The 25,294-nt window shown below is 47.6% G+C and overlaps 1 protein-coding gene across 3 annotated transcripts in view; it reads left to right on the top strand.

Moving 5' to 3' along the window:
* Positions 1–25,294, top strand: part of DLG5 (discs large MAGUK scaffold protein 5) — a 127,243-nt gene that overhangs the window by 92,900 nt on the left and 9,049 nt on the right. For 2 of the 3 annotated variants that reach the window (XM_037056371.1, XM_037056370.1), the window contains 18 exons: positions 313–445; positions 897–1,024; positions 1,680–1,855; positions 2,219–2,322; positions 5,217–5,309; positions 6,739–7,752; positions 8,462–8,585; positions 8,896–9,040; positions 10,443–10,555; positions 11,210–11,299; positions 11,582–11,732; positions 13,496–13,658; positions 13,790–13,923; positions 14,633–14,779; positions 15,937–16,117; positions 16,775–16,923; positions 17,756–17,926; positions 18,784–18,980. In XM_037056371.1, the coding sequence (XP_036912266.1) occupies positions 313–445; positions 897–1,024; positions 1,680–1,855; positions 2,219–2,322; positions 5,217–5,309; positions 6,739–7,752; positions 8,462–8,585; positions 8,896–9,040; positions 10,443–10,555; positions 11,210–11,299; positions 11,582–11,732; positions 13,496–13,658; positions 13,790–13,923; positions 14,633–14,779; positions 15,937–16,117; positions 16,775–16,923; positions 17,756–17,926; positions 18,784–18,980 (3,413 nt within the window). The remainder of the gene's footprint in view (positions 1–312; positions 446–896; positions 1,025–1,679; positions 1,856–2,218; positions 2,323–5,216; positions 5,310–6,738; positions 7,753–8,461; positions 8,586–8,895; positions 9,041–10,442; positions 10,556–11,209; positions 11,300–11,581; positions 11,733–13,495; positions 13,659–13,789; positions 13,924–14,632; positions 14,780–15,936; positions 16,118–16,774; positions 16,924–17,755; positions 17,927–18,783; positions 18,981–25,294) is intronic. The other variant, XM_037056372.1, reaches the window with a different exon arrangement.

The following is a 25,294-nucleotide window of genomic DNA, read 5'->3' as shown; positions in this document are numbered from 1 at the left end:
TTTTTGCCTTTCCCTGTAAAGTTTAGAATAGTCTTGTCTCTATCTATGGAAATGTTTTGTTAGCATTTTCAAAGGAATTGCATTAAACCTTTAGATAAATGCGAGAATTTCTGAGTCTTTAAATAAAAAAAAACAGTATAGAAACCTACCGATACCCAGGAAGCCTTGACCTGATGCTCCAGATTTATTGGGAAGTATGAGGTGAAAGCCCCATTGAGCTTTCGTTAGTGGTCCACCTGCTTTCCCAGCTGAGACTTGGGGGGCATGTTTCACCTCCCATAGGGCCATTGCCATGGCTCCCTCTCTTCACAGGGAGCAGATGGAATCCCAGTTGGAAAAGGAGGCCCGCTTCCGGCAGCTGATGGCCCACAGCTCCCATGACTCAGCCATCGACACAGATTCCATGGAGTGGGAAACAGAAGTTGTAGAGTTCGAAAGGGAGACCGTAAGCTTTCTTCATGTCTTTTCTTCTCCTCCTGACCTGAAGATTTTGAATGGTGGAGGAAGAGGGGGCCCTCTTACAGTGTCCCCCAGTGTCACAATTGCTAGTTTGGAGGTTTGGCTTTTCCTCCCAGGATGCAAATGCATCCTTTCCTTGCACTTGTTCTAGCTGGGGTGTAGCAGGTTGGTTTCCTGTGTCACGTGGCAGGGGCTGACATAGCCCACAGATCACAGAGGGAAGAGCAGAGTCCCCAAGGGTGATGCTAGTGGGGATGTGTGTCTGTAGTGGCTGAGAGGGAAAGACTTTAGCTACTCATGGGCTGTATCTTGGGGATTAAGTGTCCTGTCAATCATGGTGAAGGGAGAGTCCCCACATTAGAGTGAATGGTTTGGGGTTTAAGAGCCAAGCGCTTCTTGTCACTGCTTTGCAAAGTGTGCTGCTACTGTTTTAACAGGAGGACATTGATTTGAAGGCACTGGGGTTTGATATGGCAGAAGGTGTGAATGAGCCTTGTTTGCCTGGGGACTGCGGCATATTTGTCACCAAGGTGGACAAAGGAAGCATTGCAGATGGCCGCTTACGGTAAGAGTGGAGGAAGCCTAGGTTCTGGAGGGAAGGTTGGGCCCTGTGACCCAGTGAAAGGACCTGGAAAGCCTGGTGGTAGTTAAATGCATGCATCCCAGGGTCTGAGGGACTCAGTCTATCTGAGGCCTGCAGGCTCAGCTGCTAACATTGTTCGTAAAGGATACTGTCTGACTTGCAGTTGCCTTTGAACCTGACCCTTCTCCAGTCACCAGGTGCTGTCTTTCACATCTTTGGGTAGAAAAGTGCTCAGGCAATATGTGTGAGAGCATAGAATGTGCATTGCATGCTTATTCCATGAAATACCTGTGATGATAAAATAGTGGTTACTATATGCTCAGTACTGGTTTAAACACTTTACATAAATAATCTTTAAGGCCTATGAGGTAGGTGTTACCCCATTTTACAGTTGAAGGCACTGAAGCCCTGAGGGGTTGGGTCACTCAGTTAGTAAGTGGTAGAGCCAGGACTTGAACCCAGGCATTCTACCTCCACTATATGAGTTTAGTCATTTGACCAGCCTGGAAGGGGAAATCTTTCTGAATGTTATGTGGGCCACCTGCTTTCTGGCATTTGACTCTCCAGTGGGAACAGTTGGGCTGCCCCCTGGTCCCAAGACCTGCATGGACACTGACCTGGCTGTGCCTCTCTTCAGGGTCAACGACTGGCTGCTGAGGATCAACGACGTGGACCTTATTAACAAGGATAAGAAGCAGGCCATGAAGGCTCTCCTCAATGGGGAGGGGGCCATCAACATGGTCGTGCGGCGGAGGAAGTCCCTAGGCGGGAAGGTGGTCACGCCACTGCACATCAACCTGAGCGGACAGAAAGGTAGCGGCCTAGGCAGAGTGCTTCAGATGGCAGGGTGGCCCTTTCTTGTGCTGAGGGATGTGTGTGTTTTCAGGTATACTTCATTGCCAGGGTTGAGGTGTTGGCGCTGCTTAAATGCAGCCTGTGTGCTTCCCTGGCATGTGACCACCTGGGTCCTGGGTCTTGCTTGTCTCAGAGTGATTCACCAGACCAGATATGACAGCCCCTGGGTGGTCTGGCTCAGGTGGGTGCTGGGATGGACAGGTCATAGTCTGCCAACTTGGTAAAAGTATCTCCCAAAGGTGAGGTGGGACAACCAGAGGACCATGAGACCTGAGCAAGGATTAACCAGGGACCACCTTTGGTCCACCCTGTGGTTCACAGACAGTGGCATCAGTCTGGAGAATGGAGTGTATGCTGCTGCTGTGGTGCCCGGAAGCCCAGCTGCCAAGGAGGGGTCCCTTGCTGTGGGAGATAGGATTGTGGCGGTAAGTCTCGAGGAGCTGCGCCATCTGCTGCCCGCAGACAGATTACCGATGTGGGAGGCGTGAACAAGACATAATGAACATTGTTTTTATGTTTGCCTTATTCTTTAAATGTGAACATTTAAATGTGACTTTTTGTTCTATAGAAATAGATAGTATATTTCTATTTACTATAGAAAATTAGTCCTGGCTGGTGTAGCTCAGTGGATTGAGTGTGGACCTGTGAACCACATGATCACGGTTCGATTCCCAGTCAGGGCACATGCCTGGGTTGCAGGCCAGTTCCTAGCAGCGGACTCACAAGAGGCAACTGTACATTGATATTTCTCTCCTCTCCTTCCCTTCCTCTCTAAAGATAAATAAATAAGAATCTTTTAAAAAAAGACTTCATTTTCCTTCAAAAAAAAAAAAGAAAATTAGAAAGTACAGAAGAAGTTGAGGAAGGAAATAAGAATTAGTGTTATTGCTACCACCTATAGATAACTGTTATTAACATTTTTACTATATTTCTCTACAACCATTATTCTATATATGAATGTAATGCTAGGTCAATTTAGAAAAATGATATCTCTGTGTGATTTAAAAAAAAATCTTTTTAGCAAATCTTTTATCCATTTATTTTTGTGTTTCTTTTTCTACCAAACTAAGACTCATTTGCTGTAAAGTACTCAAGCACTACAAAAATGTGTAAAGTAGTAGTCCCCGTTTTTCCGCTCAGTCTCACTTCATGAAGGGGTTCTCTATGCCCGTTTGGAAGATGTGCTCCCAGCTGGACCATAACTGTATACACAGATTGAGATTTATAGTTTCTGTTTGTGTTTTAAAATACAATACTGGAATCACCTTATGTTATTCTGCAATTTGCATTCTACATTGTGTGTATCTTTCCCAGTCTATCCTTACTTTTGTCTACCTCATGGTGTTTTGTTGTTTGATTATCTGTGGTTTAAATTATTCCGTGATGGGTGGACACATAAGTTGTTTTCAGTTTCTGCAATTGCAAACAGCCCTGCCGTGGACTTCGCCTGTGGGAAGCAGCCACTTTGGGGGTATTTAATGGCATCCTTCGTGACCACATCCCTGCAGTGCTGTGAGATTGCTCAGTCATAGGGCATGCACATTTAATACTTTTAAGTTACTTTTTAAAATTGAAGGCATACACTTTTTCATGACACACACCCGAAATTCCAATCATTCAGCAGGCTCAGTGACAGTAACTCCTCTCTGGTCCTGGGCATAGCATCCCACCCCCATGGCAATTATTGTGAACAACAGACACTTCTTCCAGAAATGTTTAAAACATGTGCATCTTCCACATTTTGAAAAAGAAACAAAAAGCAGGTGGGATCATAATATTCTCAGCTGCTAACCTTGCTTTTGTTGTTAACAGCATGACCTGCGGTTCTTCCTAGGTGTGTCTGGGTCATTTCAGTTGCTGCACAGTCCTTAGTGGCAGCAGCACCAGCTGTTAAGCACCCCCTCCCCCCACCCCCAGTGGTCGTTCAGGACATCTTTGCCTGTGCAAGTGGAGCTGTGGAGCCACTGCTGCGTCACTGCATGGGACCCAGGAAAGCGAGCCACCGGGGCTGTTGTTCCTGGGCTGGGGGAACTGCTGGATCAGATGAGCATCTGACATTTGATATGATCTTCCCTGTGCCTCCAAATGGTCATGGCCCTTTTAATCCTACCTGCAGTGCGTGGGGGAGCACATTGCTTCACATCTTTGCCAGTGTTTTCCAGATTCTTGGGGTGCCAGACTTTAAAAGTAACATGGCCATTGTGAAAAATTTCAAGATGTGGAAAAGTTATAAAGAAAAAACAACCAAATTAACCTATCACTCTAAAATAATCCTCCCGCATATATTTTTAAGCTTTTGATATTGAAATAATTATACAAATAATTGTAATTCAGTTATATTAAATAAATAGTTTTAAAACTAAAGTTGCAAAGATAATATAGGGAGGTCCTATATACCCTTCACCCAGTTTTCCCCAATGATTACATCTTACATAACTTAACTAATATTATAAAGTTAGAACCAGACAGTTGACCTTGGTACTGTGCGTGTATTTAGTTCTGTGTCATTTGATCGTGTTTGGGTAAACAGTGACAAAAAAAGAGAACTGTCCTCCTACCACAGTCTCTCTCTGTTACCCCTTTATACTAATACCCACACCCTGCTCCCCCATTTAGAAACTCTGGCAACTAATTGGTTCTCCATTTCTGTAACTTCATCATCTTGTGAACAGTATAGCCATACAGTGTGTGACCTTTCAGTTGGCTTTTCTGCTCAGCGTGGTTCTATGAGAGGGAAACCTGGTTGGGTATGTGGGTAGCGTGTTCCTTCTCATTGCGGGGTGTTGAGCTCCGGGGTTCGGATGCAGCCTGGGCTAACCCTTCGCCTGTTGCACATGCACTTTTCCAAAGATTGGAACACATCTGAGAGTGACGTGGCCAGGAATTTAACCATGAGTGGTGTGGTGTATCTTAGTGAATAGTGACAATACTTGATCTCATGTGGCATTTTCTAATTTACAAAGGCCTTTCACCCCGTGATGTTGTTTTTCCATCTCCTCCCACCCCCAGGGGGCGCATGTGCAGGAAGGAGTTTGGAATCAAGGTTCCATATCCCACAGCAGGAAGCCCCAGAGCTGGGCTCTTCTTCCAGGACCCTTGGTGTCCTGGGCCCATTCAGATAGGCACCTTCCTGCAGAGTAATTTTAAGGCTGTGTGTTTCATTTGCTTCAGAAAGGCCTTACTGGGAAGGGGCTTTCTTTCCTTTGTCAGCTTCATACTTGGACACCTTACAGAGCTAGGCCCACTGTCCCACCAGGGCTGGCAGGGTGCAGAGCCCTGTCCTGGCAGCAGGCCTGACAGGCTCTCTGTCTGGCCCTAGATCAATGGCATTGCACTGGACAACAAATCTCTGACTGAGTGTGAATCTCTGCTGCGCAGCTGCCAGGACTCCCTGACCCTCTCCCTCCTGAAGGTAAGGGCCCTGCCCATCCCATCCCTGCTCTTGCTGTGTGTGCACTGAGCAGAGCCTCAGCTCCATATGCCTGATCTTCTCTGCGTCCCCGGGACCCTTGAAAAGGGGGTATTGATGTATAAAGTGCAGGGTGTGCATGAACCCTGACCAGGATCTTGGTTAAAAACAAAACCAAGAAAACAACCCCCTGCCTCCGCCAGCTTTGAAGGACTTTTTGGAGAGAGTGGCGTGCTTTTGAATCTGGATTGAATAATTAGTTGATCTTAGGGAACTTAAATTTTCTGAGTATAACCACAGTATTGGGGTTACTGAGGAAAATGGCCTTTTTTGGGTAAGTACGTGGTAAAATTGTTAGGGCTGAAATGTCATATTTGTAACTTAACTTCAAATGTTTTGCAATATTGACAGATACAGACAATTGTTTACAATATTGTTGATTCTGAATGGTGGGTTTATGTCTATTCATTGTGCTTTTCTATCAACTTGCCTACAGAATTGAAAAGAGTAATAACAGAGGGTTGGGAAAAATAAGTCCATTCACTTTACTAAGCGAAATTTTAAAAAATAATTATTTTAAAATTAATATACTTTTTTAGAAGCAGTTTTAGATTTACAGAAATGTTGAACTAATATAGAGAATTTTCATATACCCCCCTCTGCTTCCCCTATTATTAATGTGTCTTAGATTAGTGGGGTTCATTTGTGTCAGTGTTAATATGTTAGTATAACTGAAGTCCATAATCTGCATGAGGATTTACTCTGTGGTGTACACTTTGTGGGTTTAGACATATGTGTAGTGACATGTGTCTGCCATACAGCATCACACAGTATGGTTTCCCTGTAATAAAAATCTTCTGTGCTTTACCTACTCATTTCTCTTTCTCTCGCCCCCATCCCTGGAGACCATTGATCTTTTTACTGGTTTCATAGTTTTGTCTTTTTTAGAGTGTATTATAGTCGGAATAATACAATATGTAGCCTTTTCAGATCACCTTCTGTCACTTAATAATATGCATGTAAGTTTTCTCCAAGTCTTTTCATGGCTTGAGAGCTCATTTCTTTTTACTGCTGAATAATATTCCATTGTGTGAATGTACTACACGATATGCATTTTTAATGATGAATCTTTTAAAAATAATTTAAAAGAGTGTGCAGGACATTACACAGGTGCTATCAGAAAGTGCTCAAAGTCAAGAGCATTATATGGCTGTCCTGTGGGTTCACAGTAACCAGGGCCATGAGAAAGCCTCCCTTGCCAGGGAGAGGTATGTGTGCATGTCTGTGCGTGTGTTCATGTGTGTAGGTCTGCCTTTTTGGGGGGTATGGCCCATTCCTGACCATTGCTCTACCTGCAGGGGCCTTTTCAGGGGCTCTGCCAGGGTCTGTGGTCTTTTCTTCTCTTTCACACTCCTCTGCAATTCCTGCTCAGGTATTCCCTCAGAGCTCCTCATGGAGTGGCCAGAACATCTTTGAAAACATCAAGGACTCTGATAAGATGTTGAGTTTTCGAGCCCATGGCCCAGAGGTGCAGGGTCAGAATAAACGGAACTTGATGCAGCACAATAACTCCACGCAGACGGACATCTTCTACACAGACAGGCTGGAGGACAGGAAGGAGCCCCCAGGAGGCAGCAGCTCCTTCCTGCACAAGCCATTCCCTGGGGGACCCTTCCCAGTCTCCCCTGAGACGTGTCCCAGCGCCTCTGAGCGTAGCCTGAGCTCCTTTCGCTCAGACGCCTCTGGGGAGCGTGGCTATGGGCTGGTGGACATGCGTAGCCGGCAGCCCCTGCTGCCCTTTGAGACTGAGGCTGGTTCCTGTGGGGCGACAGAGGCTCCCCTGGATAAGGCCGAGCCTGAGAGCTCCAACAGCGGCGGGACCTGGCCCAAGGCAATGCTCAGCTCCACCGCTGGGCCTGAGAAGCTCTCTGTTTACAAGAAGCCAAAGCAAAGAAAGTCTATCTTTGACCCTAACACTTTCAAACGCCCCCAGACACCCCCCAAAATAGACTACCCGCTCCCCAGCCCTGGGCCTGCTCATTCCCCCCAGCCCTCCAAGAGGGTGGGGCCTCTGACACCCCCAAAACCTCCTAGGAGGAGTGACTCCATTAAGTTCCAGCACAGGCTAGAAACCAGCTCTGAGTCTGAGGCCACCCTGGTGGGCAGCTCCCCATCCACCAGCCCCCCGAGTGCCCTGCCCCCCGATGTGGACCCTGGGGAACCCATGCACTCCTCACCCCCTCGCAAGGCCAGGGTCCGCATTGCTTCCAGCTACTACCCTGAGGCGGATGGGGACACCTCCTACCTGCCTGCCAAGAAGTCCTGTGATGAGGACCTCACCTCCCAGAAGACGGATGAGCTGGGACACAAGCGTCGCCGGCCAAAGTCTGCTCCCAGCTGCCGTCCAAAGCTTGCACCAGTGGTGATTCCTGCTCAGTTCTTGGAGGTAGAACCAATGCTGTGCTGGGGGTTGGGATAGGAAAGGGTAGCTGGCTGTGAGAATGCCCCAAGTGGCCTGCACCTGTGTTGCCAGGCTTGTGCTTGGCCCTGGCCCCTTTGTCCTGAGCATCTACCTGAGGGAGGGGAAGGGGTAGCTGATGCCTGCCAGTGGGAAGCAGCCCTCCTTAGGAGACTGGAGAGTAGCACAGGATATGCACATTACCCAGTACCCAGGATATGATACCAAGAGAGAAACACATTCTTGGATATAGCATTTAATTTGCTTATTCAACAAGAAGCGTTTGAAATTGTACAACAGAACCAGGTGACATAGGCCTACCTTGAAGGGTTTAGGGAGAGAAGATAGCACTCGTGAATCTGTTAACCTGGCTAACAGTCTGGCTTGTTGTTGTGGGTACTGTAGTCATTTCTAGAAGGGAGGGTTCTGTGAGCGGAGAACAAATCCATGCTACTCTCTGCAGACAGAGAACTTCACACAGCCCTGATGCATGCACAGTCCACCTTCTACACACATATATAACTTCTCTTAATTGGAAAGAACAGGTTCTTTGTAGTTTTTTTTGAGTATTTTTGAGGGAAGTTCTTCGAGGTGTGTAAGGTAGCTTAAATGAGCAGTGACAGAATGGCAGAGTTGCTTGCAAACACCTACGTGCTCCCCTGTTTCCAGCCACTCCCTTTTGCCTTTGGTTCTGCAGGAGCAGAAGTGCGTCTCAGCCAGTGGAGAGCTCTCTCCAGAGCTTCAGGACTGGTCCCCTTACTCGCCAGGGCACTCCAGCCGACACAGCAACCCCCCACTCTACCCCAGCAAAGTGTCTATGGGTAAGTCAGCTAGGAGGGCCGGGAGGAGGAGGGTCTTTGTGGGCCCACAGGGCCACCCAATGGAGGCAGTCATTTCAAGGAGCAGCCAGAGGTCCAGAGAGTGAGCAATTGCTGCCCTGTTTGGGGTGATGTTAAGTCTTGTGCTAGTGACATTTCTAAGCTTTTCAGAGTGCTTCGTCCCCATAGCAGCCTGCGAAATAGGCAGCATCAAAGAGAGTTCTCTGTTTTATAGATAGAGGCCAGAGGCTTGCATAGGTCTGGGGCTGGCTGGGTGCTTTGGGACAAGTGTTCTCACCCAGTGCATTTCTAGGCACTGTTCCCCGGAGCATGACTCCGAGCACCACTGTGAGCTCCATCCTGCGGAACCCCATCTACACCGTGCGTAGCCACAGGGTTGGCCCTTGCAGCTCTCCACCTGTCCCCAGAGAGATCGGCCCCCAGGTTTTACATCCAAGGTATGTGAAGTCACCCCACACCTCCTATACCACAGCCATCTAAGCCTACCTGGACATAAAGCCCCTTGTGCATGAAGAAGCTTGTGGACAGAGAAGCTTCCTTGCCTGGCTGGGAAGGGGCTAGTTTGATCAGCTCAAGGACCTCAGACAAAGTGGGCTTTAAGGGTGCTCTGGGTTCACCAACATGGAGCTTGAAAATGTATTTAAGGAAAGGTGATAGTGATGGTAGCCAATGATTTGATGCTCATGTGCCAGGTACTGAGCTGAGACCTTTATAAATAACCCATTTAGTGTTGTCTCTGTTTTATATAGGTGAGGAAACTGATCCTTAAAAAGTGAGTGGACTGGCTCAAGCTCACTTTCATTCATTTGCTCATTCAAGTATTTGACAAGTGTTTATTTAGCACCTATTAAGTGATATGGATTGTTTTAGTTCCAAGGGTATGCAGTGGAGAACTAAATGGACAAGTCTCTTCTCATGTGGCATTTGTGTTCAAGTGTGGGAGGCAGATAGGAAAAGGTAAACAGAGGGATACCAGATGGCACCGAGTAGCTCTGAAATCCATAAAACAAGGCGACAAGCTAGGCTTACTTGGAAGAGGGTGGGGAGGGCTCCCTGGTCAGGGTGAGGCTGCTGTGACCACAAGGCTGAGAAGAGACCAGCTGCACAAGACCTGGGCAGAGTCCCCAGGAAGAAGGGCTGTTGGCGTGGCCCAGGCACTTGACAACAGTGTGGAGGGCTCTTGGCACAGAGTGGGCAGCTTGACAAAGGCACGGTAAGTCAGGAGGTGAGTCCAGGTCATAGGGCACAAATCCTACAGAGGCTGCACCCACGATACGGAGTCTGGGTTTTATTCTAAGCACAGTGGAGACTTCCAGGGTTTCAGGCAGGAAGAGCTGTAGTCTCATTATGTGATTAGAAAAGGATATCAATGGGCCTGACTGTAGGCCCACTGGTGTGGGTGTCACCTGGGCTCTCTGCCCTCTGGTTTCCTCGATTGGTTCTGGTTGAAGCTCTCCAAGGCCCTCTGTCTATCTAGCCTCTCCCTGCTCACCCCAGAGGAGAGGTTTCCCCTTTGAGAGCCCACCCAGGATTCAGAGCCTCTGTTTTCCCTGTAGAAGCCCTTCCTACAGCGAGCCCAACCCCAGCTGAGGCTGAAGTGGCTGTGCTGGTCCCACTTCATTTGTGGGGCCTTTTCTACCTACCATGTGCAGCGTGCCTGGTGGATGCCTCCTCTGGGCATGGCTGTGGGCAGGGGGCTGTCCTCAGCTGACAGCCATTGGCTTCTGGGCCTCCCTTCTGCCAGCCCAGGGAGGTAGGCCTTGCCCAGGCCTATCACTTGTGTTTCTCCCCAGGAGCTGTGGCTGGTCCTGGCCCCTTACCTATCTTGTTCTCTCGCAGTGTTCAGCACCAGGGACGCCTGAGCCTGGACCTGAGCCACAGGGCCTGCAGCGACTACTCGGAGATGAGAGCCTCCCATGGGTCCAACTCACTGCCCTCCAGTGCCCGCCTTGGTAACTACACTGCTAGAACCTTCTCACCATAGTAGGTCACTGGCCTTTTTCATCTCCACCTGCATCATCTTGGCTGGCCTCCTGGTGGGAGGAGCCTGCCCGCATGGCTCCTCCCCTTCCGGAGCTGAGATCAGCTTCTCAATGCCTGTTTCCTTTGGCCTTCGATTGTTTCTCCATGCTTTCCTTAGCGGCGTTGTGTTGTTCTGGTGACCCCTTGGCCCAGGAGCCCTGCTCCCTGTCACTGAGCTTGTTGGGCATTCCGGGGGATTCTGTATTGCTATTCACTTATGGGAAATGCAGCCCAGAGCAGAGTCTGGCACTTGCCCCACAACGAGACTGTGGTGGAGGTGCTTTAGCCTTGTGAGAGCAGGTGAGCAGCCACGTCCTTCACTTGGGTCACTGTCCTCATTCCAAGGCAAAAAATGAGATTGATGTGAGTCTGTTCTTGAGCAGGCAGTTCCTGCACAGTTTACTCAGATACTGGGCATTACGTGTCTGCTTTTCTTGCCTGTTCCACATTTACGTCCCCTTGGGGGTTAATAGCAGGGCCCTGCTTTGCATTTTGTCATGACGGAGTATTTCCTGACCACTAGGAGGGGTGAGGGGTAGTTTTTACTCACAGATCTAAAGTTTTCTCCCCTTATGGAACCACAGGATCTTCAAGCAACTTGCAGTTCAAGGCAGAACGCATTAAAATTCCATCAACACCAAGATATCCCCGGTCTGTTGTGGGCTCTGACAGAGGTGAGAACTCTGCACTCCCTCCCCTGCCTTCTGTTTCACCCTGTCCTCACAGTGGAGTGTCTGGGCATTGCTTATGGCTGCCTCATCATTCCAGCCAGTCTGTAAACACTAGTGGTGTGGGGGATAGAAAGGCCATATGGAGCTGAGCATCTGAATTCAAGGACATGTGATGTGGCCGCGGCATGGGGCCACATGTCTGGATCATGTCTCTCTCTGGATCTTTGCTGCTGGGGAATGAAATGCAAGATCAAGGCCCAAGTTACCCCACACCTTTTTTGGCAGGTTCATTGTCGCATTCTGAATGCAGCACACCTCCGCAGTCACCCCTCAACATCGACACCCTGTCCTCTTGTAGCCAGTCTCAGACCTCAGCCTCCACATTGCCTAGAATTGCAGTCAACCCTGTCGCCCTTGGGGAGCGAAGAAAGGACAGGTGAGCACGACCTGGACATCTGTGCCAGAGATAGTGATGGACAGAGCATCCCTACAGGTGGACCAGGGCTCAGTCAAGGGGAGGTGCTTGCCGGTAGAAGCAGCGTGGTTGGAGAGTTTCAATTGAGTTGATCCTAGGGTGAGGCCACCCTTGTTTGCTCACCTAGCATTCACTGATGTGTTGCTCCAGCAACCTGCCAGGTCTTCTCAGCCACCGCATGTCCTGGATATCATTTTGTGTCAGTAAATCTTGGTATCATTCATATAAGCTTAATGGCGTCTGTTGTATGGCTGTTATGATTCAGTTACCTGTTATTTTTTGAGATAGGTGTGTTGTTTGGAGGAGGAACAGAGGAAAGGATGTTCAGTGAGGAATGAGGACCCACAGACCAGAAACCAGCTCTGCTGCATTGGCAGGCTGGTCTGGGCAGGCAACCTGCTCAGGACTCTGGGCCTTGGGACCATTGTCCTTGGCTGGGGCATGAGGACGGGGTTGGGGTGGTTGCACACTAAGGGTTCTTAGAACGTTTAAACTGCCTGGCACTCTAATATGTGTTGAGTCTTAAAGTAATGGAGGGTGCAGGCCGGGGACTGGTGATGCGTCTGAGCTGGAGGGTCAAGGAAGGCATTGTACAGCAGGTGAGTTTGGGAATGGGACAGTGCTTTGGCGTGTGGGAGAGGAGAAGTGACAAGTCAAGGAGGATTTTGACCTCAGCATCTAAGAGGACTGGGCGCTGAGCAGTGGGGATGCAGCTTGAGGCTCACAGAGCTTGGGAAATTGCTGTGCCTCTGGGTGTCAGGGTGGATGGTTCAGGGCCCTTGCCCTCCTCCTGCCCTGCTACCCTTTACCTCATGGATATACCCTACCTATGTGCTCTGGAGGGCAGCCCAAGGAGATGGCTCTCCTACTGGTTCTACCTTTGGCCATGATTTTGTCCTGAAAGGAGGAGCTCAGGGCAGCACAAAGTGCAATTGGCTGTCTTTCTGTCTTTCTGTTACGTTCCAGGAGTCTGTGGTTGTCTTCCTTCTCCGAGCAGCCCTCTGTTTCTAACCTTTCGCACCTTCCAGATGTCTTCACCACCACAGATCCCTCCTGAGACTGCCCATGGCTGCCAGGCCCAGGGCCTCCTCCCTGAGGAGTCTGAGGTTGGCCTGACTTGAGGCCCCCACTGGAGCCCCCTTGTGCCCTTGGCACGTGGTCAGCTTTTCCCAGGCCAGCAAGTGCATGGTCACTGCCTTACTCTGAGCCTCCCTGCTCCTTTTTTAATGGCTTGGGTTTGCATTAGCTTAATTTCCATGATCATTTTACATCACCCGGTATATAGGCAAATATAAAACTGATACTTTATATTGTCTTTTCTTGGGTGGATATCATCCCAGAAGCTGTTTCTTTTCACCTGAGGCCATCTTTACACCCCACTGGGGGTGTGTAAAGTGCACATTGTGAAAGAACTGTTCTCATGTTATGAAAATCTTTGTGCTTTCCCCCTGCATATGTCAGCACTTCTAGTTCAATTGGACCATTCTTTGTGTCCTTGGGGCTGGGTGCTTCGTGTCCATTTGGTTGTTGTGTTTGTGGAGCATGAGGTTTTGGGAATGTGTATTGCTGTCATACAAAGGTGGGGTCATCATGTTCCCATCCAGCTGTGTCATCATAGGTGCTCCCTGGCCCCTTCTGCATAGCTGATTGCATGCCTTGCCTCTAATCTTGCCCAGACCTTTCCCTTGAGTCTGAGTCCCCCAAACTGTTGTCTCTTTTCCAAGGCCCTACATGGAGGAGCCACGCCATGTCAAGCTGCAGAAGGGCTCAGAACCGCTGGGCATCTCCATCGTGAGTGGAGAGAAGGGTGGTGTTTATGTCTCCAAGGTGACTGGGGGCAGCATTGCACACCAGGCTGGCCTCGAGTATGGGGATCAGTTACTTGAGGTAAGTGGGAGCTGCCCTTTTGCACTACTTTCTTCCCTCCCTCCTTACCTCCTTTCCATGGAAGAGCCGTGTTCCCCACGTTCCCAGCCCTGCCCTGCCCTATCACTGACCCCACTCTGGGTGTTTCCTAGTTCAATGGCATAAACCTGCGGAGTGCCACGGAGCAGCAGGCCCGGCTCATCATTGGGCAGCAGTGTGACACCATCACCATCCTGGCCCAGTACAACCCCCACATGCACCAGCTCAGCAGCCACTCCCGGTCTAGGTGAGGGCCTGGGCCTCTGAAGGGCTGTCTGGGCTGGGGGTGGTGAGATCAGTGTGGCAGGTGCATGGTTCACCACGGGGAGACCCAGGGTACCAGCTGTAAGTTCTGGGCATTCTATTGCTGTAAGAGGAGAGTTGACTAGCTCTGGGTTTTGGAGAAAGGACATGTCAGAGGGCAGGTGTCTACTTTTGAAATAGGGTGTGGAAACAGATGGCTGGGTCCCCCTGAGCTGCAGGAGGCCCCACAGCTGGGGGTGTAGTAACCAGGAGCTGAGGCCCTAGGGCAGGATTCACACACAGAGCCCCTGTCCAAAGGCAGACACTGCCCTTATTTGCCCTCATGCTGTGGGTTACAGGGTAGATGAGAGAAGGGGAATGTGCCCCTGCCATGCAGCACTGCACAGCTTAGCTGGGGGTGGAACAAGATGCACAGGGGAAAAGAGGTGCAAATTTGTGTGTCCCCTAGGCTGACACCTTCACAATGGGTCCCTGAGTTGAGGGCTGGAGATGAGAAGACAGGCAAATTCTCCAGGGTGGATGACCTGAGTTCAAGCCCTCAGAGCATCTGTTCTTCTCAGGGCTCAGGGTGCAGTGTTGAGTAATCTGGTCCTTGTTTACAGCCTAGTCCTGGTCACTGAGGGACAGCAAATGGCTCCGGGGTTCTGGAGGCTCTGTGCTCTTTATTCTTCCTGTCCTATCTGTATCCCCAGCTCCCACCTGGACCCTGCCAGCACCCACTCCACTCTCCAGGGCAGTGGTGCTACCACCCCAGAGCATCCCTCTGTCATTGACCCGCTGATGGAGCAGGATGAGGGCCCTGGCACCCCCTCACCCAAGCAGAGCGGCCCCAGCTCCAGGTCAGCAAATGCATGCTGTGAGCCTTTCACCTGTGTGCTTCAGTGAATGGGAGGGCCAGGCAGGTCATTTTCGTGGCAGGAGCACATCCTCTGAGAGGTGTGGGTATGGATAGCAGTATTGCCCTGTGCTACTGACACACAGCAGGCTTTTCCCCTTCCTTCCTCTTGCCCTTTCTTGCTTTTTTTTTTTTTTTGTCTGGTACTTGCTAGGAGGGGCCATACAGGCTGTGATGGGGACAGTCAGGATTGTGGCAGGGAATGGTGGCAGCTAACTCAAAATGTTCAGGATGAGCAGGGGTTACACCTACAAAGGGTGGGGGTGGAGAGTAGTCACAGGAGCAATCAGCTTTTCTGTGGGCAGGAGGAGGCAGGAAGAAGCAGGGCACACACGGGAGCTAGAACAGGAGATGGGAAGAGGGCCCTGTGGGCCAGGGCATGTGGTCCTGCATGGAGCTGTTTCCCTGTCTTGGTGGGACCTTGACCAACCCCTGGCCTCACTCAGAATAGGCCAGCTTTGTGTCCTTTGCACCGAAGTCCATTGCATTGGAACTGACCTGAAGCATATTGTAATCACCAGCTGACATCTCCCCTGAGTTCCCTTTCATCACGTCCCACCCTTGTCTCTTTTACTTCAGTCAATCCGTTGCCAGTGTTTTAGTCTCTATCACTGCATTATGAGTTCCTTAATGGCAGTGGGTCCCTCTTTGTGGTTTAGCACAGTTCCTGGGCCTCAGAAGCTGCTCAGTAAACACTTGCTGAATGAGTTGTGTTCTGGCCAGTGGCCAGTTCTGGCTCTAACTTCCTTAGGCAGAATAAGGTAGGAAAACAAGTACAATCCAGGTGGGAATGATGCACAGCCCAAGGCACATGGTTAATAGCTGGGCTAGAAAGCAGAGGAGTTGATTTCACTCAGTGCCCAACTGGCTTTATAACCTGGGTCCCAGATTTTCATCCCTGCCAAACCTCAGTGTCCTGCCTATAAGCTAAATCACTGGAACTGGAGCCTCTGCAGGGACTGCCTTTCAGCTCCTGGTGATTCTGAGGCCTCATGAGACATGGGGCCAAGTAGAAATAGGATCTTGGCCACTGTTTTGCCTTTTCCATGCCCTGCTCCTGCCCTGTGCATAGTGAAGGAACTTCATTTTCTTTCCTGAAAGGATGGTGGGAGATGCCAAGAAGAGCCCGGAGCCACGAGCCGTTTTCATCAGAAAGTCCCAGCTGGAGCTTGGAGTGCATTTATGTGGTGGGAACCTTCATGGGGTGTTTGTGGCCGAGTTGGAGGACGACAGTCCTGCCAAGGGCCCTGATGGCCTTGTGCCAGGGGACCTCATCCTCGAGGTGAGTTCTGAACTGCTGAGCAGCAGGCGAGGCTCCTCTGTGTGCTTTTCAGGCTTCTTGCATTCTCAGGTGGCATAGGAGGTGGAGGAGCGCAGCCTCTCACCTGGTGACCCTTGTCAGTGTTGAATGCTGCCAAGACCCTCTGGGCAGATCACAGGGAAGTGGGCAGTGCCCCAGCTTGGGCACTGGCATCTGGAGGGAAGGCGCTCTGCTGCTGTCAGCGGCAGGACTCTGATGTGATAGAGAGTGTTATCTGCCTCTCAGTGGATCTCCTGTTGGATGGGGGTGCTGGGTTGTACGCATTGAGAAATGCAGGTAGCATAAGCAAGATGAAGTGCAGTGTTACTTGTTGGGGGACAGAGTGGGGCTTCTCCTGGACCACAAAAAGAATAACAGTACTAATGGACTGTGTATTGTGAGGTATGGGTCCCTGTCTCTAGGATCCCCTCCTTGGTGAGGGATGGCATGTTTCCATCCTGCTGTGGAGCACAGAGCAGACAGTGAGCAGGCGACTCAGCTCTGCCTGCGAAGAGACGCAGGCAGATTCTCAGTGGAGGGGATGTTGAATCTGCACCTTATCCCACAATCTGCCCCTCACGGGTGCCCAAGCTGCCCCTGGCTGCTGCCCTCTGACCCCAGTTCCTTGTCCCTGGGCAGTACGGCAGTCTGGATATGCGCAGCAAGACAGTAGAGGAGGTCTATGTGGAGATGCTGAAGCCCAAGGATGGTGTCCGCCTGAAGGTGCAGTACCGCCCAGAGGAGTTTGCCAAGGTCAAGGGCCTGCCTGGCGACAGCTTCTACATCAGGTGCCAGTGGCCATGGGTTCTAGGGATTTGGGGACAGGGGAAGGGCTTTTGATGAAGACTGTTCCTAATAAATGTCTTTGCATTCTTGCCTCAAAGTGTGAGGCCTGTGATCATTACTAGGGCCCCAAACTACAAGGTCATGGCAAGATACTTGTGACTTAGAAAAACCAACGAGGGCTTGTGAGGCCACGGCTGCCTCTTTGGGGTTTGGTCCTGGGGAATTTTGAGGCCTCAGGGCCTCATTTTCCTGTGGTCTACCCTCCTTTACCAGTCTTCCCCTGCAGTATGTCCACAGTGCCCTTATTTTCTGCGTGAAGTATGTGTGTAGGGACAGGTACCTGGTGGTTTCCAAGGGGTACTCCTAGCTTCCTTTATACTCCCTAAGACCTGAGGCCACAAAGAGAATAAAACCACTGATCAACTGTGCACCATGAGGTGTGGGTCCCTGTCCCTAGGACCCCCTCCCTGGTGAGGGCGTACACGTTTCCGTCCTAGGGAGTTTCCAGTCTGTAGGGACCATCAGCTTTGCCTTGGAGAAGAAGGCAAGTGGGAAGGGTAGATACGGTCTTGGTTCTTGGCAGTAAGTTCTATACCTGATTGGTATGAGGGAGCCCTCGTCCCCAGAGAGCCCCTATCTCAGGAAGGAAAGGCAACTTCTTTGTCTTGTTGCATAAAATCTAGGTTCCCTTCTTTGGGAACCACCACCAGGATGAGGGGAGATGGCAGGGCCTGGTCATGGTCTGGGAGAGCTCAGAGCAGGAGAGCAGACCCAGGAGCGTGGCTGCAAAGGCACGTGGCCTCCTGATCTTCTTTCCTCCATCACCTGGTCCAGGGCCCTGTATGACCGGCTGGCAGAGGTGGAGCATGAGCTGAGCTTTAAGAAAGACGACATCCTCTATGTTGATGACACCTTGCCCCAGGGCACATTTGGGTCCTGGATGGCATGGCAGCTGGACGAGAGCGCCCAGAAGATCCAGCGTGGGCAGATCCCCAGCAAATATGTGTAAGTGTTTTGTGTGCGGTGCTTGGGGTTGGGTGGGGTGGCACCTGTGGCACTATCCCTCAAAATGGGGGACTCATTCTGCTATTTATCTTGGCTTCTGGTCTGTCTGTCTTGCCACAATTACTCATCTAAAAAGCTACTTTTAGCCTAAGTCAATTCTGTACATAGGTCAGTGCTATACAGAAGCACACTGGCAATTTAGGAGACATAACTTTTTTTTAAGAGATTGATTGACATGTAATTCACATACCATGTAGTTTACTCAAAGCGTACAACTTGTGTGCTTTTGTATATTCAGTTATGTGCAACCCTCACCAGTCAACTTTAGAACACCATCTTCATCTAAGAAAGATGTCACATAGCCTTTGGCTTCCCCCTTTGTCTTTCTCTCTTCCCTGCCTCCTCTAACCGTAGGCAGCCACTATTTCTGTACCTGTAGATTTCTCTGTTCTGGACTTTAATGTGAGTGCACTCATATAGCATGTGGTCTTTTGTGGCTGGCTTCTTTGACTTGGTATAATCTTTCTAAGGTCTGTCCATGTTCAATGTGTATCAGTGCTTCATTCCTCTTATGGCAGGAAGCATTACCTGTAATGCCACCAAATGAAGGCTTAGTTGCTTTTGACACCCTTCTGAATATAGAAATTGCCCACTCTGAGAGCTTGTCACCAGCACTGGTGTTTGTGTCGCCCCACAGCAGTGGTGCCAGGGGCCCTTGGTGGCATAGGTGGGTGAAGTATCCATGACACCTGCAGAGGAGCATTGGAGGAGCCTGGACTCCCAGGTCTCGCTCTCCTCATGGGCAGGCTGGGCAGGAGATAGTCCGTTCCTAGGACTGCCATTCCCTGTGACTGCAGGATGGACCAGGAATTCTCCAGGAGGCTCAGCATGTCTGAAGTCAAAGATGACAATAATGCCTCAAAGACACTGTCAGCAGCTGCACGCAGATCCTTCTTTCGAAGAAAACATAAGCACAAACGCAGCGGGTCTAAAGATGGGAAGGACCTCCTTGCCTTGGACACTTTTTCCAGTGACTCCATTCCACTCTTTGAAGGCAAGTGACTGAGCTTGTTTTTCCAATGGGCTCTTGGGATTGGGTTTGCTGTTGAGCACAGAATCCTTACAACAATGACTTAAACGAGATAGAGGTTTACTTTGCTCTTGCACAGTAGTCTAGAGTTAGGGGTCCGGGGTGGAATGGTGGTGCTGCTGTCTTCAGTCTGCTGTGTAGGATATGGCTTTCATTGCAGCTCCAGCCATCTTGTCCACGTTCCAGCAGCAGGAAGAAGGAAGGGACGAGGCAAGATGTGCCTTAGCTGAGTGTGCCTCTTTAAATAGCTCACCCAGAAGCCCCACCTTGCAATTTCTACTTGCATTTCACCAGCCACTCGCATGTGCAAGAAAGTTGAAAAGGCACATTGCTAACTTGTAATGCAGGTTCTGTTGGTAAGAAAGGACAGGTAGTAAGTGGGGAAAGTGCTCAGTGTGCTGCTTCTAGTTTGCGGGGGGGGCTTATTACAGGCTACTTGGTGGTGGCCAAGGACCACCAGTCTCTGCAGATCTTTGCCCTTTGCTGGCCTCACTTTTGTATCTGTTAGTGATTTTTAGAAGATCTTCCCAGGGCTGGATGCTGACGCAGGCCTGGAGTTGCATGTGAGGGAGTCAGACATCCCCTGGCAGATAGCCATTGAGGAAAGGGTGTATTGGTCCTATAAAGCAGGAGGTGCTTGTGAAATTTGCTCCTCAGACCCTGGTATATGTCCACTGTCCTATATTGTGCCCCTTTCTGGGTGTGGAGGTGACCATGAGCATCAGAAGGTAGAACAGGCTGTTTCCTCTTTCCCTCCCTGCCTCCCTTATTTTTATTCTTTAAAAAGATTTTATTTATTTTTAGAGAAAGGGGGAAAGAGGGATAGGGGGAGAGAAAGATCAGTGTGTGAGTGGAACATTCATCAGCTGCCTGTTGCATTCCCCCAGCTGGGAACCTTGCCTGCAACCCAAGCATGTGCCCTGACTGGGAATTGAACCAGTGACTTTTTGGTTTGTAGACCAGTGCTCAATCCACTGAGCCACGGCGGCCAGGGCTCCTTCCTTATTTTTAAAATTAAGGCCTTTGACACAGTGAGTTGAGAGATTTGTTCCTTTTTCATGGTTCACTGTCATCTGAGTCAGGACAAGTGTTTGGCCCATGGCTGTGGCCCATGGGCCAAATGTGGCCCACTGACTGTTTTTAAAGATTTTGCTTATTTTTTTAAAGAGAGGGGAAGGGAAGGAGAAAGAGAAGGAGAGAAATATTGATGTGAGAAACATTGATCAGCTGCCTGTAGCATGCACCCAGACTGGGGACCAAACCCAAAACCCAGGAGGCATGACTCCTGACCAGGAATCAAACCAGCGACCTTTCAGTTTGTGGGATGACGTCCAACCAACTGAGCCAATAGGGCCACTGCCTGTTTTTACATGCTACATGCTGAGAATAAGTTCTGACATTATAAAATGTAAAAATGGCAGCCTTTTGGCAAAAATAGTTGCTTGATTTTGCCTTTTGGCCTTTAAAACCTAAAATATTTATGGTCTTGCCCTTTGCAGATAAAGTCTTGCTGACCTCTTGATTATGGCAAGGTTTCTCGCTTATTTGATTTTTTATTTCTTTCCTTCTTTTATTTCTTTGATCTCTGCTTTCATATTCCCCTTTCCCTTCTCCTATAGACACCATCTCTGGTGTCTTTTGTATGTTCAATGGATATATTAATATCTTTGAAAAATAGACATTTATCTGTTCTTCCTTTTAGTTTGTCACTTGTTTCTTGAAGTTGTCTTTAGATACGTACATCTTTTGAATTATTATATCTTCCAGTAAATTGAGCCTCTTATAATCATGAAATGTACTTCTTTTAGTAATGTTTCTTGTCTTAACGTCTGTTTTGTCTGATGTCACTGTTATACCCATTTTCTTTTGGTTAGTATTTGAACAGTTCATCTTTTTGTATCCTTTTACTTTAAAGGATTCAAAAGGATAGTATCCTTTTCTGTAGCTTTATATTTAGATATCTCTTACAAGTAGCGTGTGGGTTTGTTTTTAACCCATGGTGACTAACTTTTTTTTTCATTTTATTCCAATATAGGTATGGAAAAGTGCCCATATATTTACAGTTTAGAAAACTCTATCAGTTTGAAAAATGCCTGACCATTGTTTCCTTGAAACTACTTCTGTGCTCTTCTTTCCTTTCCTTCTATGTCTTTCTTACTTCTTTAACCATGTCCTGCATGCGTTTTACACTCCCCCGCTATATTTTCTATCTTTTTTTCCCATGCTTCAGCCTGGATGCTTTCTACTGACCACTTTCCTGTTTTTCAGTTCATCTTCTGTTGTGTCCAAAATGTATGTTCTTATTTTATAAATTGCATATTTAGTTTTAGTTTCCAGTTGATATGTTTGTGGTAAAAACACATATCATTGAATCTACCATCTTAGCCATTTTTAAGTATCCAGTTCAGTAATGTTAAAGGTATTTGCATTGTTGTGCAACAGATCTCTAGAACTTTTTCTTGCAAAACTGCAACTTTATACACACTAAACACTAAGTTCCCTCCTGTCTCCCCACCACTCTTGACAACCATACCACCTTTTTCTGCTTCTATGATTTTGACTACTTTAGATACTTCATGTGAATGGAATAATACAGCGTTTGTCCTTTTGTGATAGGCTTATACTTAGCAAAATTTTCTTTTTTTCATTTTTAAATATATTTTGTTGATTATACTATTAAAAATGTCCCATTTCCCCCCCTTTAATCTCCTCTGCCCAGCACCCACCTCCCACCCACATTCCCTACCCCCTCAGCTCATGTCCATGGGTCTATCGTGCATCTAAGTTCTTAGACTTCTCCATTTCCTATACTATTCTTAACCTCCCCTTATCTATTTTGTACCTACCATTTATGTTTCTTATTCCCTATACCTTTTCTCCCATTCTCTCCCTCCCCCTCCCTGCTGATAATCCTCCATGTGATCTTCATTTCTGTGATTCTGTACCTGTTCTAGTTGTTTGTTCGCCTCTGTATTTGTTTTTGTTTTTAGGTCCAGTTGTTGGTAGTTGTGAGTTTGTTAACATTTTACTGTTCATACTTTCAATCTTTTTTTTCTTTCTTTTTAAAAAAATATATTTTATTGATTATGCCATTACAGTTGTCCCATTTCCCCCGCTTTATTCCCCTCCCCCCTGCACACCCCCTCCCCCACCATTCCCCCCTTTAGTTTATGTCCATGTATCTCAAGTTCTTTAAATTCTATATTTTCCATACTATACTTGTCCTCCCCCGTCTATTTTCTACCTACCATCTATGCTACTTATTTTCTGTACCTTCTCCCCCCTTCTCCTCCTCCCACTCCCCTGTTGCTAACCCTCCATATGATCTTCATTTCTGTGGTTCCACTCCTGATCTAGCTGTCCTCTTAGTTTGCTTTTGTTTTAGGTGTGGTTGTTAATAACTGTGAGTTTGCTGTCCTTTCACTGTTCATATTTTTATCTTCTTTTTCTTAGACAAGTCCCTTTAACATTTCATATAATAAGGGCTTGGTGATGATGAATTCCTTGAACTTGACCTTATCTGAGAAGCGCTTTATCTGTCCTTCCATTCTAAATGAAAGCTTTGCTGGATAGAGCAATCTTGGATATAGCAATCTTTGGATTTCATGACTTGGAATACTTCTTTCCAGGCCCTTCTTGCCTTTAAGGTTTCTTTTGAGAAATTCGCTGACAGTCTGATGGGTACTCCTTTGTAGGTGACTGTCCCCTTATCTCTTGCTGCTGCTTGGATTCTCTCCTTCATTTTAGTCTTGGGTAATGTAATTATGAAGTGCCTTGGTGTGTATTTCCTTGGGTCTAACTTCTTTGGGACTCTCTGAGCTTTCTGGACTTCCTGGAAGTCTATTTCTTTTGCCAGATTGGGGAAGTTAATCCTCATTATGTTTTCAAATAAGTTTTTAATTTCTTGCTCTTATTCTTCTCCTCTGGCACCCCTGTGATTCAGATGTTGGAACATTTAAAGTTGTCCCAGAAGTTCCTAAGCATCTTCTCATTTTTTTTTGAATTCTTGTTTCTTCCTTCTGTTCTGGTCAAATGCTTATTTCTTACTTCTGCTCCAAACCATTTATTTGAGTCCCAGTTTCCTTCCCTTTACTGTTGGTTCCTTGTACATTTCTCTTCATTTCACTTTGCATACCCTTCCATTTTTTTCCATTTTGTGATCATACTCAACCATTTTTGTGATCATTCTGGTTACCAGTGTTTTGAACTTTGCATCTGATAGGTTAGCTACCTCTTTCATCGCTTAGCTCTATTTTTGGAGCTTTGATCAGTTCTTCCATTTGGACCATATTTGTTTTTGTCTTGGTGTGCCTGTTACCTTGTAAGGGGAAGAGTCTTAGGCCTTTGTGAGGGCAGGGAAACCCGTGTTTCTGTGTCATGATGCTGTGTGGGGGGGAGGAGTCTGAGAGGGAAAAATTCCACTTGCTTGGCTCTCCACTAGCTTTTAGTCACTTCCTCTGCTACCCACAAGCAAGTTGGACCCTTCTGGTGCTGATTCCCAGGTGGGTTGGCTTGTGTATTTTCTAGGACCCTGCGGGTCTCTGCAATGAACTCTCCTGTGAGGCTGGGAGTTTCTCCTGCTGCCTCAACCCCCACAAGGTTTTTAGTGTCAGAGGTTTTGAGACTTTATTTCCTCACACTAGAACCCTGGGTTACGTGGTCTGTCTCGTTCCCCAGATGTTCTTCCCAGTTAACCTCATGCAAATGTGGGACCGCCTGGCCTGCTAGCAGCCACCTTGCTCGTTCAGGTCCACCCTTGTGCTCTTCTTTCCTTTCCTTCTATGTCTTTGTTACTTCTTTAACCATGTCCTGCATGTGTTTTACACTTCCCCCCTATATTTTCTGTCTTTTTTTCCCATGCTTCAGCCTGGATGCTTTCTACTGACCACTTCTCTGTCTTGCTGTGGGTCTTCTCTGCCCCCTGCTGCCTGTCTCCACCCCTCCTACCTGTATGAATGAATGTTTCTTCTCTAACTCCTTGGTTGTCAGACTTCCATACAGTTGGATTTTCTGGCAGTTCTGGTTATTTTTTGTTTTTAAGTTTGTCATCCTTTTGGTTGTACGAGGAGGCAAAGTGTATCTACTTCTATCTTCAGCTTAGCAAAATTTTCTTGAGGTTCACCCATTTTGTAGCTTGTGACAGGATTTCCTTCATTTTTTAAGGCTGCATAAGAGTCCATTGGATCTGTCTACCACATTTCTTTATCCAGTCATCTGTCAGTGGACATTTAGGTCACTTCTGTCACTTGGCTGTTGTGAATAATGCTGGATGAACATGGGTGTACAAATAACTCTTTAAGATCCTCCTTTGAATTCTTTTATTTATATACCCAGAGGTGGAATTGCTGGATCACGTGGTAACCCTGTTTTTAATTTTTCTGAGGAACCACTATATTGTTTTCTGTAGTTGCTGTACTGTTTTCCTTTACCACCACCAGTGTACAAGGGTTCCACCTTCTCTACAGTCTTGCTAGCACTTGTTATTTTTCATTCTTTTGGTAGTGGCCATCCTGATGTGGTGTAAGGTGATGTCTCAGTGTCGTTCTAATTTGCATTCCTCCTAATTAGTGTCATTGATTATCTTTTTATATACTTGGCCATTTATATGTCTTTTTTTTTTTTGGACAACTGTCTACTCAAATTCTTCACCCATTTTTAAAATTTTATTGTTGAGTTCTAGAACTGTCTTGTAAATTCTGGATATTAACCCCTATTAGATATATATGATTTGCTGATATTTTCTTCTATTTTATAAATTGTTTTTTCACTCTGTTGATTGTTTAATACACAAAAGTTTTAAAATTTGATGTGGTCTCATGTATCTATTTTATTTTGTTGCTTGTGGTTTTGGTGTCATATCCAAGAAATCATTGCCCATACCAATATCATAAAGCTTTTCCTCTATGTTTTCTTCCATTTAGGTATTTAATCCATTTGGGGTTAATTTTAGTATAAGGGTGTATGATAAGGGTACAGTTTTATTCTTTTGCATATAGATACCAGAGTCTTCATTTCCCCATTGGTATAATCTTGGTATCCTTAGCAAAAATCACTTGCCCATGTATATAAGGGTTTATTTCTGGGCTCTTTATGCTCTTCCATTGGTCCATATGTATGTTTTTATGCCATTACCTCAGTGTCCTTGATTACTGTTGCTTTGTACAGTTGACCTTGGACATCACAGTTGTGAACTGCATGGGTTCACTTATATGCAGGTTTTTTCATAAACATACAGTTGGCCCTCCATATACCCAGGTTTTATATCTGTGGATTCAATC

This window comes from Sturnira hondurensis, unplaced genomic scaffold, assembly GCF_014824575.4.
Source record: "Sturnira hondurensis isolate 20B ecotype Veracruz unplaced genomic scaffold, ASM1482457v3 Scaffold0008916, whole genome shotgun sequence".
Taxonomy (NCBI): domain Eukaryota; kingdom Metazoa; phylum Chordata; class Mammalia; order Chiroptera; family Phyllostomidae; genus Sturnira; species Sturnira hondurensis.
This window is presented reverse-complemented; position numbering and strand designations above follow the sequence as displayed.